Here is a 20348-nt window from a genome sequence, read left to right on the forward strand (position 1 = left end):
GATATAAAGATTTGATGGAAGACTAGATGATCAACCCAGTCACAAATATATACTGTAAATGAAGCTTGAGAGGAGGATTCAAACAGGTAGTGGGGAGGATATGACTCACTTGCGTCACACTTCACCTATCTTGCCTTACTTGGTATGTGCGGTACAGAAATGTCTTGAACGAGATGTTCCCCAAACAAGATGCCGAGAGCAATACAAGGGGTGTTTCGAGAGGGCCAATGCGAGTTGATGTCGATATCAATATGCCTTTCTGACACGATCTACGCTCTGCCTTTTGATTGGTAGATGTCTTGCTCCCTTTTTGATGCTATACCACCCATGAACCCACAATTTACCCCAAGCAAGTGTATATTAGCCAAGAGAGGCGGATGGATGTCACCCGCTCACAGGACAGGGAGGTACTCGTATGTTGATGCTGGTAGAGCTGTGGGGCACCGCGGGAAGGGTTTCAGGTTGGGCACTTTATCTGATCCCCCCTGGAAAGAGATTCCGTCACTCCGTCGGGAGCCCCGCATGACGTAGTATAAGCCACCCCGATCCTCCCCTTGGTCTCGATGTGACGCCCAATTCGAAATTCATCCCCAAATTCTCGGCAAGCTGCGCAAGCGTTTCATACTTCAAAGACGAACGTTCGATAGCATGCAGCCATACTGTACAGACCCATGGCATGCAGGGCAACGGTACGAGGGCATGAGGGCTGGAGGGCATTGATGTACGCCTCGGCCATCGGGTATCCTTTTAGAGCTCGTCATATCTCGCTAGCTTAGACGCTGTCGTCAGAGACCGCACACTCCCCTCCCTCCCCATATAACATCGTCGTCCTTCCCTCCCCTCCCTCTTCAACTTTCTGTCAAAAAGCAACATGAGACTTCTCCTACTCAACGCTCTTCTACCCTTGGCTCTGGCCGCTCCAGCAGGCAAACCCATCCCAGAGCTGTCCACTCAGCAGTGGAACTCGATCCAGTCCTCATTCAGTGATGGCTTGCGATCACTCTCACAATGGTCATGGGGTGCCGCCGAAGGACTCGTAGCTGAGATCGAAGGAATCAAGCACCAGGACGATGACGAGACTCAAAAGACCATCTGGCAACAGTTGAAGGAGGATACCAACTCCTTCTCCCGACTGGTCAAGGTCATTGAGGTGAATACCATCACTCACTCTTCCGCGTGATAGGTTGCCTGTCCCCAAACCCCTACGTGTTTGTGCTCTGGCCTATTGGGAACCCAAGTGGTTGCCAATGCAGAATGAGGCTGACAAACAGTTCGAAGGAGAATCTGCTAAGTACCTCGATGACAAGGACTTGCAAATCACTTTCTTTGCACCCAACAATGACGCTCTCACCCCACCCAAACATGGTCATCACGATCACGATGAGCTCATCGAGGAAGTAAGCTTGACCTTCCTTTTTCCACCTTCGATGTATATATGTCACGCCAGCTGACGGCATAGCTTTCAAAGAACCCATCGCTTGACTTGCTCTCGGCTGCCCTCGAATCGGATGCGTCGTTGTTGAAAGACGACGACGACGACGATGATGATGACGAGAAGAAGAAACGGTGCAAAGAGATATTCAAAAAGATCGCCGGAAAAGTCCTGCAATACCACGGACTGGCCAAAGCGTATACCGCACAGGAACTTGCACAGAACTCTACCGTCGCCACTGTCCTCAAAGCTGACGATGGGAGTTATGGTGGTTTGCACCGTCGAATCAGGATTGAGAAAAGTCTGCTACCGCCTTGTGAGTCTACCCACTTCCCTTCCATTCCAATCTGTGTCGCCACAGGCGTACCGAACCACCATACTGACAAGCAGCCTTGAAGATCAACTTCTACTCCCGAGTTCTCGTGTCGGACAAGAAGGCACGCAACGGTTACTTCCACACCCTCAACCATCCACTCATTCCACCACCTTCCATCTTCGAAGAATTGTTCCTCTTCCCTGACGAGTTCTCTACTTTCACCTCTGCTGTCCAAGGTGTTCACGGCCGCAAATACATTGATTGGCATTATGACCATGAAGCGTCCAAAGACGGCGACCCTCAGTTCTACGGTACAGCTCTCACCACCGTCTTTGCCCCTAATAACAAGGCTTTCCTCGCTCTTCCCTTCAAATTGAAACTCTACCTCTTCTCTCCCTTCGGTCGACACGCTTTAGTCAAAGTTCTCGCATACCACGCTGTCCCCGACACGCTTCTGCTGTCTGAGCTTCTCTACAAGGAAAAAGCCAAGGAGGAGCTCTGGGGTGGATCAGGTTCCGACCCGAGCTTCCACAAGGAGTTCATCGTCAACTCGGCTTTGCCCAATGCCACTCTCAAAGTCGAGGTCGACAAGACACAATTGCTCCCCATCGAAGGAGTGGTAAAAACCACTATCAAAGTTAACGATCAACTTGTGGAGGTGATCGATGTGCCTGCCCGTAACGGTGCGACGCATGTGATTGGAAAGTTACTCGTGCCGCCGCATAAGCATCATGACGACGACGGGAATGACGTGTCGGGTGAGGACGATTGGGAGAACTGGGAGGATTGGGTTCCCAGCTGGGCCGACGAGGTGTGAAGTGACTGTGAGATGAAAAACATGAGAGGGTGAATGAAAGGGAACAGTCAGCGAAGAAAAGCAGCAGCATCATGTATCACAAAGCAGGAAAGGGGCCGGGTCATGTAGGTTAGGAAAATCATGCAGTCAACTGAGAGTCTCGTATCTATCGTGAAGACTGACGAAACAAAAACCCCTCTTGTTACAGATTTGTGAATCGTGAACTGTAAAATGTCCGAAATTTCCTCATCTTCCCCCAACTTGCCAGTCTCTCTCACTGTCTTAAAACCTCCATGTCTCTGTTTTTTGCATACTCACGAGGCACCCCCTGCAGATGATGTTCACTTTATGGAAGAGATGTCCCAAATGTTCCCCCCAACCCTTTCACCTTGCCACTCTTTCCACCACATCACCATCGGTACGTTCCCTCCATTCCGGCCACACCAGCGACACCCTCAGAAAGGCTACCCGTCATTCTTTAGAAAGAAATGCAAGAGCAGGACCTTCCCGGCATGGCCTTCAGCATCGTAGACGATTCGCGACCTCTGCCTCAACTACGTCGATGCCGCTGCTGGTGACCGAGCTGGCAAACCAAGATCCTTACAGACGAATAGGGTTTGAACCAGCTTTGATGGTACTTGCGAAAGGGGGTCCGGAAAGACTTTTGGAAGAGACTTTCGTGAGTATCCAAATGTACTTGATTGGTTCTTCCCTCTCCTCTGGCTACTGGGCTATCTTTCTCCACAAATTTCTACATTTTGCCTTTTCACTGCTCCGTATTCGACACCTTGCATTTGGTTTCCTGAGGGGAAAAATGCAATGGTGTGCTAACCTCACCCGTTGGGTTTGTAGCTCTCCGGATCCCACTTTGTTCAACCACTATGCGAGCTGACATGAAGCCCGATATGATATCCGCTACACCTTACCTGATACCCTTTTGGACCCTCACATTCATCTTTCATACCACACGATGGTATCAACATCGTCAAACTGGTAATCCGCCCATCGGTAATCCTACACGGATGTATCGGTGTCATGTGGGGTTTGCTATCGCTGCTGTGCACAAGGATCATTGGTGTAGGTGAGTCTATTTTTGTGATCATTTCGAGTCATTTGCTCTTTCTTCCGAAAGACACTTTCAGTGATAGTAGTATCATGTCATGCCATCCAAACGACTCCCCACTTGATCTTATGTGACAATTACTAGTAGTGATGATTTTCTGTATGGGGCTTTTACTCAGCTAGTCAACACCCAATTGTCCACCTCATCAAGCGCATAAAAAATTCCGATAATATCTTCCAATTACGTTATGGCGAAGATCAGGGATAGTAGCAGAGCTGAAGACCAGCGGTTTAGTCCTCCAAGAAGATGTCGATTTCCTTTCCATCAAACAAAGAGCACCTGCTACCTCCATGTCCCACTCCCCAGCATGTTACATTCCTCAACCTCTTTCTCCACCTCTTTTCGACCCGATATGGGACCCGGAAACCGCTCCTATGTTCGCTTACGCCCCTCCAATCCTGACCGAGGGAGAAGCGTCGAGATTCCTCAATTTGCAAAGTATCGGGGATGATGAGTATATAACGAGATATAAAGTTGAATCCCCTTATGTAAGTTGTCATCTTCCTGTAGTCGATTGTTCTGATAAAATAGGAAATGTACGCTATTCCAACTTATCGTATGTGTGCTTTCTCATCCTCGGTTAACTCCAATTGTGACCATTCTGCTCCTCGAAGAAATCGATTTTTGTTTCAACGTCTTGTCGTCCGCTGTCCAATTTTTTTCTGGGTATGAAAAGTGGAGTCTGTCTACGACTTGTAGCTGATGAACAGGTCTGGCATATGAGGTGATCACTCATACTGGCAAATCCTTTCTGGACAGTCAGTTGGGAGAAGTCTTTTCCATCAAATCTTCAACAGAACGAGCTGCATCGGATTCTCTATCTTGCATGAAAGAAGTCGTGAGTCTATTACATCCTGGGTCTTTGAGATCTGTCCGATGTAGATAACTGATATTATAAGACCCGCTTAGCTCACAAACGTCTTCAAAAGGAAGATGATAATCAAGATCCGGCAACTATCGGACAAGTCGTCGGCTTTTGGTATCCGGAAGGTCGGAGTGCGGAAGCGGTTGATATTATCCTTGCTGCAATGCAGAGGAATAAGACTCCTATGGCCACTGCTTCGTGGGAGAACGGCAGGATAATGTCTGCTTTGATGGATTATAAACATGATATGTATACCATTAGGTGAGCTCTTCTCTTCTCTTCGTTGCTCCTCTCGCCATTTGTCAACTACAACTATTTCCCTCCGTTTGCTATAAAAAGAATCATTCTGTTCAGTACCAATATGTAGGTATCCGTTATGATCGATCCAGCTTCATCTTAGTCTCTACATCTGTACAATATATTGACCCCTATGACAGTTCATACGCCGATTCTCGTTCCAGAGGTATCGTACTCGATTCTCCTTGGTACCCTACCCAAAGACAACCTACACATCCATCTTCCCGTCCCCCACAAGCGTCTCCACTTAGACCAAGCGCAAGATTAGGAGCTTCACGATCAACAACATCCACTTCTCCACTCAATCAACCAAACGCTCGAACTCAACCTCATTCTCAAGCCAGACCTCAGGCCAAGGTCAGATCAACACGAATAAGGATCCGACCTGTTCCCCAATCCCCAGCCTTGAGGGACGTCAAAGGTCATTATAGGACTCTTGGATTGGCATTGACGATTGATAATCTTGACCCTCAAAAAGAGACGGAGATCAATAAGTTGGTCAAGCAGAGATTCTTGGCATTGAGTATCAAAAGTGATCATCCTGATCGACTGGGACTACTCTCAGAGGTATCTTTTAACGCTATCAGAGAAGCTCAGGAGCAATTGGGGACTTGTGAGTCGTCGTCCCCTGACATCTTGAATGAGATGACTTGGTTGATGGACCCATCACTGATAAGATAGTAAAAGCACGACAAGAGTACAGCGTTCTTAAAGAAGTAAATCATGTCACGAAATGATGATCAAGATATCGCAACTTTTCATAGAATAGAGGAACCTTGATGATCTTTCTTCTCTCTCATTCATGCAAAAATACCTTGCATATCCTGCACATGAACGCTCTACCATGCCATGTAATCTTCCTCTCTTTCGTTATCAAGATAAGTTAGAGCATTACACACGTCATGCAAGTGAGATGTTATTGCACAGTATCCCATTGAATTTCTAAAAATTTGACAAAAGCACTAGCCACCTCATTCTCACTCCAATTCCCAGCTGCCATCCCATTACTAGCCTGGGCACGTGTCTGTACTCCTTCAAATTGTCTTTTCAACCTCTGTAACTCAGGTAACAAAACTCTCCTCATTGGTAAATGCAAAACTAGATTCGTATCGGGTGACGAAGGCGGAGAGGGGATGGAGAAAGAAGTGGAAGTTGGTATAGCGTTGAGATGTGTCAAAAGGGTTGAAATGATATGTGAAGTGGTACCGGAGAGTACTTGCATGGTATTGGGTGGTGGAGCGGCGTTTCGTTTGACAGCAGCTGTTGGTGGTGCTTTGAAGCCTTTGGTGATAGTTTCGAATATGGAAGAAAAGGGGATAGGGTCGGAAGGTAAGATTAGATATAAGGGGGAATCCCAACGGACCATGGAGGATGGTTCTTCGAATCGCATGATAAGGTTTTCGAATCTGAAGGTCAGCTATTGGTTTCTGTCGAGTTTCCTTCGCCTCCTTCCGAATCACTCTTCGCTCGTTGCTCCTTATTCCTTATTCCTTGACAAAATGTTCCTGATCCCGTACTCTTGAGCTATAATCTAAATCGTCTAGTGGGCCTACTTCTGACCATATCTCTCTGTAAGGCAACTCTCGGATCCAATGACGACGGGCGAGGGTGAACTGATTGAGCGAAATGGGTTACACGTCGAGACATGTCAAGAAGAGAGAGAAAGACATGATACGATGGTCAGTAAGTTATACTCACGTGGAAGGAACATAACTACACTCTCCCCTCCTCTCATGCCATTTCACACATTGTTCAGCTGGGGTCGCAATGTGAACCGTACATACCCTCGCGTGAGCTTCGCGGGCAGAACAATACATTTGATATCGAAACCCTTTGATATAGTTCAAAGAGTCACAGATGACTATCGTATTTGGTCCCAATGCTCTGGTTAGGGATGCGAAAAGAGTTGCACGACCTGATTTTTCTGATTTGCTATCTGTTGATCAGACAATGTCCACACTACATGTTACATCTCAATTCTCAATTCCCTCCATTTCAATTCTCAATTCTCTCTGAAGTGATTGACCAGTCTCTCTACTTCTCCTTCCACTGTTTGAGACTATTTGATGTCATGATTCCGATACATCGAAGTTCTGGTTGACTACCCGTCTGCCGTAATCGACATCCTGACATAAGGAGCACGACGAGGCTACGTCTAGGAGTAATGATGCGAGATGGAGGAGGGGATATTGGCTGGGGAAACCAACACTCACCATCGTAAACAGTCCTTGGAACATGACAAGATTCATCTGAGATTATGACCACTGATAATTTTGGCCCAGAATAAGACGAGTCGGACAATCGAGCTTCGAATTCGATCTTGAGTTTCGAAGCCAGGGTGGATTTGCCAGAGCAAGGGTAGCCGACGAGGGTCACGAGGGCCATGGGAATTTTTTAGTCTTGATAGCTGTAGCTAGTAGCTACTGTCTACTGTGCTTCCACTTGAGAGATAGCCGTAGTCGTATATCACAAAGTGACGGATGATCTGTGATGTAGGTGTGAATGAGAAAGAGTGAAAATAACTCAGTCAATTTTGAAAGACAAAAAGCAAGTCGTGTGTCGTCATTGAGTTTCGTCTTTCCTTCATCCATCTTTCCACCCTTTCCCTCCATCTTCCAATAACAATCAAAGCTGGGTCGCGTAGGCTGGTAGATCTCGGTCTCTATCAAAGCGTGAACAGTAGAAAAGGTTGTCTTCGCAAGCATGCCAGATACCGACCAATCTCGACCACTACGACAAGCTCTCGAACCTATCTCTCAACCTTACCTGTCGACCATCTCCAATGCCGCCACCGATACCATCTCCATAGCCCGGGAAGTCTTGATGGGTAATTTTCAATCTGAACATAGAAGATCAGAGAGTATGCGTATTCTGTCTGACCGTATGTCCATACTTCTACCATCCCCCTTCTTTGCTTCCTGCTATCCTCTGATGGCCTGAGCAAATCTCGGTATAATTGCCAACAGATCTGATGCTGAAACATTCAGTGGCTCCTAATCTTATGCAACCACGATTTATCAATTCAACCTCCAACTCACAACGAGGTCTAGGTCGATCTTCCGGCAGACCTCCCTCTCCTTATCCTTTACTCCGTCTCCCGACCGCTCTCCCTGCTGGTATATCAAACTTACCTCACCGAAAAACTTCATCTTCTTTAGCCATACTCGAAGCCGTTGATAAACTCGCTTCTCTCCCTCTTGATCCCCCGGCGGAGAGACCCAGTGAAGAGCCACCATCCCTTTTACGAGGCTTCAAAGCCACCATACCATCTTCGGAAATGGCCAAACAACGTAGACGGCGGATCCGTGGTGGGTTAGTAGATGAAAATCTCGGTAATGAGAAGATAGGTTTGAAACGACTTGGTGATAGAGCGCGGGGTTTATTGACTGAGAAAGCTGAGGAGGATGAGAATGAACTTGGAGTGGGACGAAAAACGCGAAGACGACGAAGAGCTAGAGAAGCAAGAAGATTGAGTGAGGGGAGAAATTTGGAAGGGAAATTACATCTAGAGGATTTGGTCCAACAAGCGGAAGAGATTGCTCAGACAAGGAGAATTTGCAAGTCAGAACTGTATGTCTCCATAAGTGCAGTGATAATGTGTTCATTTGCTCATGAAACAGTCATTGATACATGCTGAAATCTACGAGGTGTCAGCTAAGATCGACGCGCTCGAGGAAATTCGAAGACAGCTGGAGCAGAGTTTACTTCACTTGCAAGAGGAAAAACTGGAGTTGGATGATGAATTGGAAGGTGTCCAAGAACTCATGGCTTCTCCCAATGTGACCAGTAAAGGTGGGGTTACGACTGGTAATACTGCTGGACCTAGTCGGAGTTCCAGAAGACGGAAGGGACCTGCGTTCCTGCCTTCGGAACATGACGAGTTGCCCTCTGGCGTAGCTTTCATGGTGAGTCATTTGTCAATAATTTCGTCCCATTTCCTACGGTTGGCATACTCCACTCCGGCCACCACGCCAAGGTTGAAACTGGAGTTTCTAAGATCTTCGTTGACGAACAGACACTTGAAGGTCACAGCGGTCCCATAACCTGTCTAGACTTTAGTGAACCATACGGCACTCTAGTCATCGCGGGACAAGACGACACTGTTAAAGTTTGGGATCTATGCGACGGAGAGGAGATAGGCAGATTACGAGGTCATCGAGGACACGTGAAAGCTCTTCAAGTGGAAGATACTCTCTGTCTTACTGGTGGAAGTGACGGTTCAGTCAAATTGTGGGATCTACGTCTCGTGGAAGATTACGAAGATCGATTACAGCGTCATAACACAGGTTTGGAAAGACGAGATCCACTCGAGATGATTGCGGAACAGAATGAGCATGAGGATGAAAACTGGGAAGAAGGTCCCAGTGGATATACGGACGCTTCACATTTGGAGGAACAAGGACCTTGTGTAAGAACTCTTGAGGGGCACAGTAAGAGTGTAACGGCTTTATATTACGAAGATGGATGTCTTGTAAGTCTTCTCTATATCTTCAATCATTGACCATATTGACGACATAAGCTGACGACAAGGTAACTGGATCATCAGATAAGACCATCCGACAATGGGATGTTGCAACTGGACAATGTGTTTTAACCATGGATATACTTTGGGCCATCTCCAACCCTCCAGTACCCCCTCCTGCAGATCCAAAACCTCCAGGACTAAAACATAGATCTTCGACTTCATTCGGAAGTATACACTACGATGACATTTTACCATCACCCGGTGCTCCTCTCATAGGCATGTCCGGTACATCATTACTAGCAGCCGTGACTAGTGCTCAGTTCGCCGTTCCTACACCTCCATTCAGCGATGGGTCATGGGAGATGTATCAGGATTTCGTGGGTGGTGTGCAATTTTGGGGTTATGCTTTGGCAAGTGGGAGTGGTGATGGAGGAGTCAGAATGTGGGATAGTACGTATGAAGACATAGTATATGGCAATGGTAAGAAAAGCTGATGAATAGTGCGGACGGGGCAGGCTCATAGGACATTGACCGGACATACTGGTCCCGTTACATCTTTACAATTTGATGAGATGAATATAGTCACTGGCAGTTTAGATAAGACCATACGGGTGAGTTTTCCTTCGGATCGTTTCTGTCTGTTCACCGCTATTGTGTCACTTTCACCTGGAAATCCCCATCGGTACCTTGTGATACGTCATATGTGCAAGAGTACAGAATAAATTGGTGTTTGAGCGCCGTCAGTTGACGTAAAGATATGGGATATCCGAATGGGAGCAGTCTCCGAAGTACACAGATACGAATATCCCGTCACTGCAATCCAGTTTGACAGTCGCAAAGTTGTCGCTTGCACAGGAGAGAACGGTGTGGAAGTTTATAATCGGACCACTCATGCACATACCAGATTAGTGGTTAATGGTCATATCAAACCCGCGGAGAAGATGAGGTTTATCGATAAGTATCTCGTCTCGGGCGGTAAAGATGGGTTGATGAAGGTGTGGGCGATGTAGAGGGATCTCTCATGCATGTTTGTACACATCTTTCATTCCTCACCTGTCAGTTGCTCCTAGTGGCTGCTTGTGCTTCATTTTGTTATCAAGGCTGGAAGAACTCTTGATGAGATGCATCATTGAAAACACGCTGAGGAGAACGGCAATCTTGCTACACATATTTACTGGTATCGCCTATACCTCCGGCACCTCTCCCTCCTCGAGGTCGCGATGAACAATTGTCTTGTTCGCTTCCTCCTTAGCCCACGCCTCCTCCAGACCCTTCAAGAAAACATCAGCGCACTGGTTAGCCACAGTTTGTTCTTCAATCCGACTCATTGTGTTTGTTACGCCATTCAACGTCGTCTTGGTGTTCCTACGCGAAGTGGGATTCTCTCCTTGGCTTGTATCACCGTAAAAGTCTGGATACCTCACACTGTACCCATTTGCACCGGACGCTCTCCATCGTTGAGGATACATCTCTTCTCGTGTCCACTTTTCCCCCGAGGCATTACCGCGGTTGGGACGACGTCCACTAGTCTGTCGACCAAGTTGTTTATCGTCCGAACTGTCGGGAACGAAAGTATCAACTTCACCACGAAGACAATAAGGAGTGGTACGTTCAATCCGAACTGTCGGGAACGAAAGTATCAACTTCACCACGAAGACAATAAGGAGTGGTACGTTCAATCCTCTCTGACCCACCGAGATACGTATCGGTCCTGTCATTCAACCAGCGGGGAGTCCAAAAGAGTCCGTCTGCCCCATTCGTAAGTTGAACACTGGTAGCGTCTCCATGAGCGGGGTCGAAGGTATCAGCATTCAACCCGGCTGGTCTCTGGGAAAATATCATTGACAGTCTCTCCGGGTGGACATTGCGACGTCATCAGGGAAGTCGAAGGTGACAGCAGGAGCAGTAGACATTGGGTTGGTATAACTCATAATAATAATCTTTGGACAATGATAAAGAATACTGGGATAGACAGGAAGAAGATGGTCTGATATATGTAGAAGTATCTGACGGCATACCTGCATGTCAGTCATTCAAGGTCCGTTCAACTAATTTTCAAAGGAAGGAGAAGATGAGACGACGGCGACGTTACATGTGTCACGGTCGGAGTTGTATAAGTCAAGCGATGAACAATGGTCTCATTGCACCGTCGATGACGAGATACATGCTCATCCTGGGTTGACAATGGTGTTATCTGGTACATGACACAGGTCGTTCATCGATGAGTGGGAGAGACTGGTATGCGGTTCATCATTTGATCCGACGGTGAAGAGAATAAGCTACTGAGGGATTATGGACAACCTGCGTACACATCAAATTTCGAGTTTGTCACTCGTTTCCTCACTAGAGAGTAGAGACTATCTCACCCTCCTCCGCCTCCTCATCCAACGGACTCGGATCTGGTGTCTTTGTCCCCTCCACGTCCTCAAAGAATTGAGCCAGGAACGCGCTGGCTTGTCGTCGAGCTTCATCTGATATCTCCACGGGATCCACGGTGGCAGGCTGTGACACAGTCTGCCCCTCCTTAGGAACTAAACCCGAGTCAGAACGTCCTTTCTTCCTTGTCGTCTTTGATAAGCGATTGCTCTCTGAAGATGTATGACGAGCTTCAGTGGTCCTGGCGTACGGACCGAGTGCTCTGGGGCGAGACTGCTTTTCTTTCTGTCTACTCCTCCCGTTCGAAGATTCTTTGGTCCGGTTTGGCACACTTGCCGGATGATGAGTCGAAACAGCAGTATCAGGGATTGCATTCAAATTCACTGAACGAGAGGCGTCCGTTCCGGGAGGCTTTTGGAGTAGAGGATGAAAAGTGCTAGAGGAGCCGCCAAAATCGGTAGTTGAGGAAGTGTTGCGATCCATTTCCGCGGGATGTCTTGGATGTGCAAGATAAAAAGCAGCAATATGCTAGGTAGATGATCCGAGGGCCGACATTACGATATATATACCACGCATGGCTCAAGTATGTGAATTCGGTCGAGGATAGGGTACGAAGAGAGAGTGAGCCCGAGTCGAGACTAGGTCAGACGGCGGACAAGGGATGAATTGAGAGTGTGTCAATGGATCATTCAAGGTCAGGAGGAGATCTTGCCTAGTGTGTGAGTATGACCTCAGCTCCACCTTTCTCTCGATAAAACTGCTCCAATCGGTAATAAGTTACTTGGACGAGAAGGCATGTCAAACGAGAAAAGAGAGTACGATCGAGCAGTTTCGGTGATAAGGTATGGAGGGGAGAATTGCCACGTGGCGCACTCCTTTGGCCACTCAACTTTCCATCCCTTCTTCTTCCCCCATCCCTCTTACCTACTTGTATTCGCGTACCATACACGCCCATCGTCTCGTCTTCCCCCGCCGCCTCTCGACTCAGCCGCCACCGTCCCAAGCAGCGGTCATGGACGTAGACATGGCTGGCCCTTCTGTTCCGGTAGTAGATTCGGTCGTTCCCCTTGCCCTTCGACAAGCCAGTATCAAAGGCAAGGAAAAGGCTGTCACTGCTGAGCGAGATGACAACTTTCAGCTCGCCTCGGACGATGAGGGAAATGAATCAGATGACTGTGGGTCTTTGCCTGGTTCATCAACAATAGAGAAACTGACCTCTCAGATGAGCAAAGAAGACAAAAACGAATTATGGAGAATCAAGAACTTCTCACTTCACTCGGCATTTCTCAAACCCGACCTCCTCAATCCCCTCAAGAGTCAACCTCAGCCTCACGAAAACGTCCAAGACGAGAGTTAGTCAGTAAACAAGTCTTTGATCGGTCCGGTCATATCATCTCCTTGCCCGGACCCGGAGAATCGCACAAGATGGCATGCGTTGAGATGCCTTCTGACCGCGCGTTGAAGCGACGGATAGCAGAGGGCGAGTATCAGGATTGTTCTCATTGGCTTCAAGGGGAGACGAGAAGGTGGAGATTTGGTTTGGGTAGAGGAGGTGAATTGCAAGAGGATGAACCGACTCATGTGGGTGGGGTGGGTCCAGATTTCCGATGGAGGAAATGGCGAGGATTGGAGAAAGAGTTGAGAGCGGAGATGCGTAAGAGGGGGTTGTTGAATGAGATGGATTCGAGAAGGGATACTGTGATCACTCCGTCTGAAGAAGCCTCTGCGTACTCAGTAAGCAGCCAGATCTTTGTCGAACAGAAGGGTAGCTGACGAAAAGTTACTCCCGATGGAGACATGTCATCAATGCAGGAGACGATCAGAGAAGCTGAAGATGAAATGCAGGAACGTAGATCCTCCGTGTAAAGCCATCTTTTGTGAAACCTGTTGTAAACGGTATGTCACTACCTATCCTCAGCTGGCTGTTATCCTAATGATGATGTTTTGAGGGTCATGTTGCTGATAAATACAGATATAGCTACTTCGATTTTGACCCTGAATCTCGTTCCTTCGTTTGTCCACTCTGCAAAGATTGTTGTAATTGTTCCAACTGCATCCGCAAGCGAAACCTCGCTCATCTCCTTGGTCCAGGACGTACGGGCATACGCAGCTCGGCTCTCAAATCCGGTAACGAAGTTTTGACAGTGCAGGCTTGGTTAGAAAAGGAAGCCCAGGACAAGACGGCGGCCCCATTCGATCGTGTTCGTTTAGTGGACGAATTGGAAGATATAATTACCCCTGAATTACCTCCGGAAACGATCGAATCTCCCATCAAGACTGGTAAGGGGAAGAAGGGTGTTCAACAGACGAACAAGAGGACCCGAGGACCGGGCAAGAAATCGACTGAGCCGATTAATGGGGAAACCAAGAAAATCAGATTGATATTGAAAGTTGGGGGAAAAGAACCTGTGGTGGAGAAGGAGGAAAAACCGGTCAAAGAGGTTGATTCTGATGGTGATACAGTTGGAGGATGGTCTGACGATGAAGGGGATATTGGAAGAAGATCAGGATCTGAAACATCGGAAGACGATCCTAATATGCCTCAAAAAAGATTCCCTTTCCCACCATTACCAGGTGGTTTACACAGTAACATCAACCTACCTTCTATACCGGATGGACCATCGTATTCACAAAACGGAGAAATGCTTGATCCTAAAGCCATTCAACTTGCTTTGGAAGAGGTACAAAGAGCATCAAATTCCCCAGGTGGTTTTATACTTCCTTTTGACTCTCCCATGCAAGACACAGATAATTCATCTCCTCACTTGACAGTCCCAGTCATAACGAAATTACAATCTTCTCAAAATCATCAACAAACATTTTCACCACTTACTCAAACATCACAAATTCCATCGCAAATTAACAACTCTCATCTCTCGACGGTACAAAACACTCCAACGAGTGATTCTCAAAACATATGGCAATCTTCTCCTGCAACGGAACCGATATCGAACCCTATACCTGGAACGCAATATAACAACCGTCCAATCGCTCAAAATCAAGGACGTTCAATGGTAATTCATGCTTTCTCGATGGACAATTACAATTATCTTCCTCCAACTCTTTCAGGTCTTCAATATTCACATTCTCAAAATTTAAATGGTTTAAATCCTCCACCATATACTCATTCTCCTCAAAGAGGAAACTCTCAGATATCTTATACACCACCATGGCATCAACCACCTCCACAAATCACTCCCTCACCTTTTCCCATTCCCATTCGAAGTTCCATCCAGAGTTCAACACAATCATTCCAATCACCAATGATATCACATGACACTCAATATGGTCAAAATCAATTACAAGATCTACCATTACAACATCAACCAACGGAACATTTCGATCCTTCTCTTAGTCCCGGTCAAGTCCGTTTCGCCCCTCATGTGACTGTAGGAGAAGCCGCAACTCCAGCTGGACCTGAACGTATTGCTCAAGTCAGATTTGCGTCTCACGTAATGGTGGGAGAAGCAGCTACGCCAGGTACATCTTTATCTAGTCTTGGTATGCCAAGTCTTACAACGCAGAGTTCAGGATGGTTGGCCAGACCACAAAATTTGGATTTACTCAGTATCGCAGCTGCAGAAGCTCAGAGTTTGAGTCCGGGACAAGATGGGAGACGATATTCGGCACAAACTTCAACGAGTGATTCGGGCATGTACGGATTGGAGAGTAAGGCGATGATCATGAATGTGCTTGGTCGGGATCAAGGACAAGAAGCTGGAGCGGGTTTGGGACAGAATGAGCAGAGGAGGTATGGGTATCAGTAAGTTGACCAAACAATACAAAGTATAGGACACAGTACAGGATTTTCAGGATGATGTAGAAACAATGTCACCATTCGTGTCTGTCCCGACTTATAGACAGAAAAAAAACATGCATCTTTCGGATGATCCACATTTTATGAACATACTACTGAATGCTACTCTACTATGCGTTAATTATCTACTTGGACCTCCTTATGATGACGCTCTCGATCCAACAGGCTCAGTCTACCATCCACCAAAAGGATCCTCTCCACCTGCAGCGAGAACGCTTTGTCTCTCTTCTTCCATCTTGTTCCTCTTAGCTCTTTCTTCCATCCTTCGAGCATCATCAAGACCCATGACTCTACCCCCACGAGATTTCTGACTTTGTTCAGGGACCACAGTTTGCCAATTATCAAGTGGTCTATCCCATTTTCTAACCTCTGTCTCCTTCTTTTCTGCCTTTTCACTCAAACTCTCAGCCCAAGTCTTTCTCGCCCTTCTCCTCGCCGCACCAGAAGTGGTCGATCTTGTCGACTCACTCTCAGAACTGGTACTGTAAGTAGATATACTTCGGGGGATAGGTAATTCCGTCCTGGGTGATAATTGTGGAACACCCATCATATTAACAGGAGAAGGTGAAAAGATCTTGGCAGTGGGATTGAGAGATTTGTCAGGTTGAGACCAACGACCGGTCCATTCTCCAATTGAACCATATGGATTCGGTGAGATGGGTTGTTCGATAGGATGGGCGGGGATACTTGGGTGAGAAGGGAATACGGCGTAATGCGGATTATCCGTAGGGAAAACTATTTGACCGGAGTATGATACGTTTGGAGAGAGTTGATTGGGTGGAGAAGGAGTAGGAAGTGAAGCGATGGATGATGATGTCAAGTACTCATGTGATATTGCAAGTGACTTGAGAGTTCTACCGGGACTCATGATAGGCATCGGGTGGTGTAGGGTCGGTTCGTCTTGTTGGTATGGGTCTGGATTTTCCTTGGGAGTGAATCGCGAGTTCGAAGACGATAGGGAAATGGGAGAAAGAGATTGACTTGATTCGGATGTAAACCTACGGCTCAAGCTGCTCAAGAGATGAGATCGGTCCGAAGAACCTTGAAGTGCTTTTGAAGATATCGAGAGTTCTTGGTCGGAAGGTATACCATTGGAGGAAGAAGGAGAAGAACCCTGCTCTTTCTCAGCCTTGAGAGAAGGCCAAGTAGAATGATCATTCATGTTGACCAGATCTTTATCCCTTTCCTCATCGTCGGGTGTTGAGACCTCCCATTCGTCACCTAACCCAGACTTTGAAGTGGTGAGTTGCAAATCGACAGAGACCGCTAGTCCTCTGTTGGAAGCAAACAAGTCTTGTAGACCCTCAGCGAGGGATACTTCTCCTCGATGTGTAACGCCCCGAATAGGCTCTGAATGAGCGAAACTGGGTAAACTCTGACCAAGGTCAATACCACCCATAACGTCATCCTGATCCACAATTTCGGGAGAAGGAGTATTCTGATGTATGTGTGGTTTGGAGAGATGCTTTTTTGTGAGCTTATCAAAACCTCGTAAAGATAGATATCACTCACGTCGATCAATAGTTGTGAAGAATTGAAAGAAGCTCGGCATTTCCTACATACATGTTGGGGAGTTGTCTCTTTCTGCAAAGAGACTTGAGGAACAAGCGCGGAAAGAGGTGTAGTGGAGGGTTGAGAAGGAACAGAATGTCTGTCGGAGAGATCTGGTCGAGTGAGATTTTCGACCAAAATGGCCATTCTAGATGGATCGACGTTTGATAGTTTGTGAACTTGAAGATAATGCTGACGTCATGAGCTTTATCTCTGTCTCTCCCCATCACCATTGAACTGGTTGCTCACCCTTTTGGCAGAAGCTAAATCGTTCAGATCAACATCGCACGTCTTACAAATCGATACCCATGGATGTGTCTTGGTCATATGCTGTCGTCATTTTTTTGCATTATAAGCGAAATTGAATAAACTCACTTCTTTCATTTCGATTTCACTGCCAAATCCAGTCTGACAGACATCACAATGACACACATCCCTCGCGGAATCTGAAGAATGAGTGCGGGATCCGGTGTTTTTACTCAAGCCAGGAGATATTTCTCGAGATACCCTCTGTTGAGGGGGTTTCCCTGTATACTGTATTTCCGTGGGACTTGTGGAATATCTGAGCGTTCTCAAATGACCGGAGGATTGAAGATGTTGTTGGAATCGAACGAGCTTGTCAAACTTCTTATCACAGTTTTCACATTCGTACTGTTGTCCTTTGCTAGGATCGGCGTGAACAGCTTCTTGATGCTATTGCGTCAGCCCCTCTCCAAACCCATGGTGAAATCACTAACCTGACCCAAAGCGAGCTCATCGGGGAAAAATCGAGAGCATGTAGGACATATAGGAGCATTGGAGTTGTGTACCGAAATGAAGTGCTTCTCTCATTAGCAAAAACTCTATGTGCAGTACACAAATCCCGAATTTCCGGATTTGGGGAAGGGGGGGGGAGAGGGGGAAGAAAGAAGAGAAGAAAGAGCAGGACATACCTGTCTAACAGCGACATCATTGACAAAGAATCGATTGCAACGTGTGCAAGAAAGGTCATTTCGTCCTCGAGCCCCAGATGCCTGAAATCTTAGCTACTTCACACGCAACTTTCCAACCTCGTCATGAGGAGAGAAACAAACCTTTCCGGAGAAAGTCGGCTTAGGAGGAAGATGATCGAAATGCGGAGGTCTTTGTCGAGGTATTGCAGAACCTGTCAAATTGGGTTTAAGAACATCTGCAAAAGTCTATCGTCAGTATCGACACTTTGACAGTACTACTGAGTATCCGACTCACCTTTTTGACTTTCACACTTTGAGTCCAGGACTTATCGGGGTTGTCAAAGATGGTCGAAATAACCTTCCTCTTGTCTGTTGAAAGATTAGAATCGGTGCTGCCCTCCCGAGAAGTAGTCGGAGTGAGAGATGGAGAGAGAGGATATGGATTAGAGAGTCCTGAAGAAGAGTGATGATGATGATGAGGATGGTCACAACGAGGAGGAGGAGCACGAGAAACTTGAATAAACCATAGAATCGCAAGGATGACGATAAGCAGTTCTAAAATCATCTTGCGATATCGATTTTCTGTGGTTTTTCAGGGGTCAAGAAATGGACAAGATCATCGAATATGACTCCAAGATAGACAGTTTGAATGAATGTAAGGTATGCTACTCGAGATATGGTGAGGGCAGTGGTCAAGATACGACAAACATGATGCGAAGGGAAAAGGGAAAAGAGTTGTAATTTGAAGAAAAAATTCAACCCTAAACGCGACTGTCTTTCAAATCTCAGCTAACCTTAAGGTGAGTTGTGCATCAATCAATCAACTAATCATCATCCATCAAATCGTATCCCTTATGTATACATGATTACTCTACTCGCCCTCGCAGACATACTCTGCGGACGTAAGAGGACGACGAGTATTGGTAGAGTAGGGTCACTCGTACTCCATTTCAGTGACATCTCTCCAAGACACGGAATGGATCAACTCCTCTTACGTGTATCCACAACAGGACGTCTCATCATCTCTTCTAAATTCTCTTTCGCTCCTTTATCCCAATCTTCAATAGTCATACTACTCAACCAAAGATCTTGACTCTGACGACATTCTTCACCTTTACGTTTCTTATGTACCGGTACTATACCATGAAGGTTTCGACAAATACCTTCTTCCTTGAAACCGAATCGGATAGCAGCACGAATGCTAGCTTCGGCGAATGTGACGGCGTCGTACTGAACCCTAAGAAGACCGAGGTGATCGAATAGATAGGTAAGGGAGAGATACATTGCGTGAGTGTTAATGTGGGTACGTTGATAGGTGGGGTGAATATTGACAAGTCCGTAAACGGCACTCTGTAGATCAGTCTCTCAGCTCGAAGTGTCTTAGACATATGATGAAGATCATTCGACTTGCAAGATCTACATGATCAAGACGCGACGTTCAAGATGGTGATGGGGATGAAGATGAGAATGGGACTCAATAGGGAGTGATGTTCCCATGCCGAAAGGTGGGGCTAATCGTTACGAAGTGTTTGAGGGAGTGGAAGCAGAATACTAAATGACTCACCATAGTCTCAGGATCCACCTCTGTCAAACCGGATATCCCAGCAAAGCCAGCACCCTCGTGACCCGGATTAGCAGCTTCGACCTGTTTATCAATCACCGCCATCAAAAGGGAATTTTCGTCATCTCGGAATTCTTCGATATCCTCAAGTGCGGTAAGCTTGTCATATGGTCCCAAATCACCTAGAACATCCCACGAATCGTCGGGAAGGGACAAGAAGCCTCTGAGATGTTTGGAAGGCTGTCATTAGCTGAAAACATTTTAAACATTATTCACAACTCTCTCCCCCCATCTCATTCTCCGACGTGCGATTTTCTCTCATACTGGTTGACGCCCCACCCTCTCCTTCAATGACAGGGGAGTGATCGCAAGACTGGAGTCCAACGAGATTTGAGCCTAAGCTCGTGGAAGGGAAAAGGAGAGGGGGACTCACAATGAGCGGTTCTAACCTCACATGATCGGTCTCGAGTATATGAAATGGAAATACAAAGTTTATATCGTACAAATAAGCGGGGGTACATTCATTATACGTCAAGGGGGATGGTCCAGGTTTATACAAATTGAGAAAGCCCTGCTCGTCTTGCTGCTCAATTATCCCAGTTTCTTGAATAGGTTTAGCAGCGGACGGTGTATTTCTTCTTTTGAACTTGCAGTTGATCAGTGCCATGAGGGGCATTTTGTTACTTCAGTATGAGAAACTGATGATTTTAAAGAGCAATCAAGAGATATCAAAGATATATGTGATAGCGTAGAGAGGGAAAGAGAGGGAAAGTGTTTTGAGGGCAAAGACCTGAGAGAGACAGCGACGGTGGACATC

General features: G+C 46.7%; 6 protein-coding genes across 6 annotated transcripts; 3 read left to right on the forward strand and 3 right to left on the reverse strand.

Moving 5' to 3' along the window:
- Positions 1 to 871: 871 nt before the first annotated feature.
- On the forward strand, positions 872 to 5648 carry TREMEDRAFT_73028 (uncharacterized protein; the record flags this gene model as incomplete). The annotated part of the gene is made up of 13 exons (XM_007002133.1): positions 872 to 1150; positions 1272 to 1397; positions 1460 to 1748; positions 1823 to 2559; positions 2617 to 2669; positions 3004 to 3223; positions 3444 to 3625; positions 3894 to 4155; positions 4199 to 4223; positions 4378 to 4505; positions 4567 to 4793; positions 4970 to 5442; positions 5511 to 5648. 13 exons carry the CDS (start codon positions 872 to 874, stop codon positions 5564 to 5566), a joined length of 3057 nt encoding a protein of 1018 aa, XP_007002195.1. The 3' UTR covers positions 5567 to 5648.
- A 97-nt stretch (positions 5649 to 5745) lies between these two features.
- Positions 5746 to 7214, reverse strand: TREMEDRAFT_24439 (uncharacterized protein; the record flags this gene model as incomplete). The annotated part of the gene is made up of 4 exons (XM_007000436.1): positions 5746 to 5836; positions 5891 to 6235; positions 6528 to 6765; positions 7043 to 7214. 4 exons carry the CDS (start codon positions 7212 to 7214, stop codon positions 5746 to 5748), a joined length of 846 nt encoding a protein of 281 aa, XP_007000498.1.
- A 318-nt stretch (positions 7215 to 7532) lies between these two features.
- On the forward strand, positions 7533 to 10304 carry TREMEDRAFT_67302 (uncharacterized protein; the record flags this gene model as incomplete). Its single annotated transcript, XM_007001880.1, has 7 exons — positions 7533 to 7710; positions 7817 to 8403; positions 8450 to 8734; positions 8845 to 9300; positions 9360 to 9744; positions 9796 to 9905; positions 10050 to 10304. 7 exons carry the CDS (start codon positions 7533 to 7535, stop codon positions 10302 to 10304), a joined length of 2256 nt encoding a protein of 751 aa, XP_007001942.1.
- A 174-nt stretch (positions 10305 to 10478) lies between these two features.
- Positions 10479 to 12153, reverse strand: TREMEDRAFT_59444 (uncharacterized protein; the record flags this gene model as incomplete). Its single annotated transcript, XM_007001601.1, has 2 exons — positions 10479 to 11005; positions 11661 to 12153. 2 exons carry the CDS (start codon positions 12151 to 12153, stop codon positions 10479 to 10481), a joined length of 1020 nt encoding a protein of 339 aa, XP_007001663.1.
- A 541-nt stretch (positions 12154 to 12694) lies between these two features.
- TREMEDRAFT_59445 (uncharacterized protein) lies at positions 12695 to 15493 on the forward strand (the record flags this gene model as incomplete). Its single annotated transcript, XM_007001602.1, has 5 exons — positions 12695 to 12845; positions 12893 to 13404; positions 13451 to 13566; positions 13643 to 15433; positions 15475 to 15493. The coding sequence occupies 5 exons, from the start codon at positions 12695 to 12697 to the stop codon at positions 15491 to 15493; spliced, it is 2589 nt and encodes an 862-aa protein (XP_007001664.1).
- A 30-nt stretch (positions 15494 to 15523) lies between these two features.
- Positions 15524 to 20207, reverse strand: TREMEDRAFT_73029 (uncharacterized protein; the record flags this gene model as incomplete). Its single annotated transcript, XM_007002134.1, has 11 exons — positions 15524 to 16952; positions 17000 to 17230; positions 17288 to 17368; positions 17414 to 17731; positions 17776 to 17859; positions 17971 to 18051; positions 18112 to 18216; positions 18266 to 18525; positions 18966 to 19320; positions 19535 to 19771; positions 19965 to 20207. 11 exons carry the CDS (start codon positions 20205 to 20207, stop codon positions 15660 to 15662), a joined length of 3288 nt encoding a protein of 1095 aa, XP_007002196.1. The 3' UTR covers positions 15524 to 15659.
- Between the last annotated feature and the right edge of the window lie 141 nt (positions 20208 to 20348).

This window comes from Tremella mesenterica, assembly GCF_000271645.1.
Source record: "Tremella mesenterica DSM 1558 unplaced genomic scaffold TREMEscaffold_1, whole genome shotgun sequence".
NCBI lineage: Eukaryota > Fungi > Basidiomycota > Tremellomycetes > Tremellales > Tremellaceae > Tremella > Tremella mesenterica.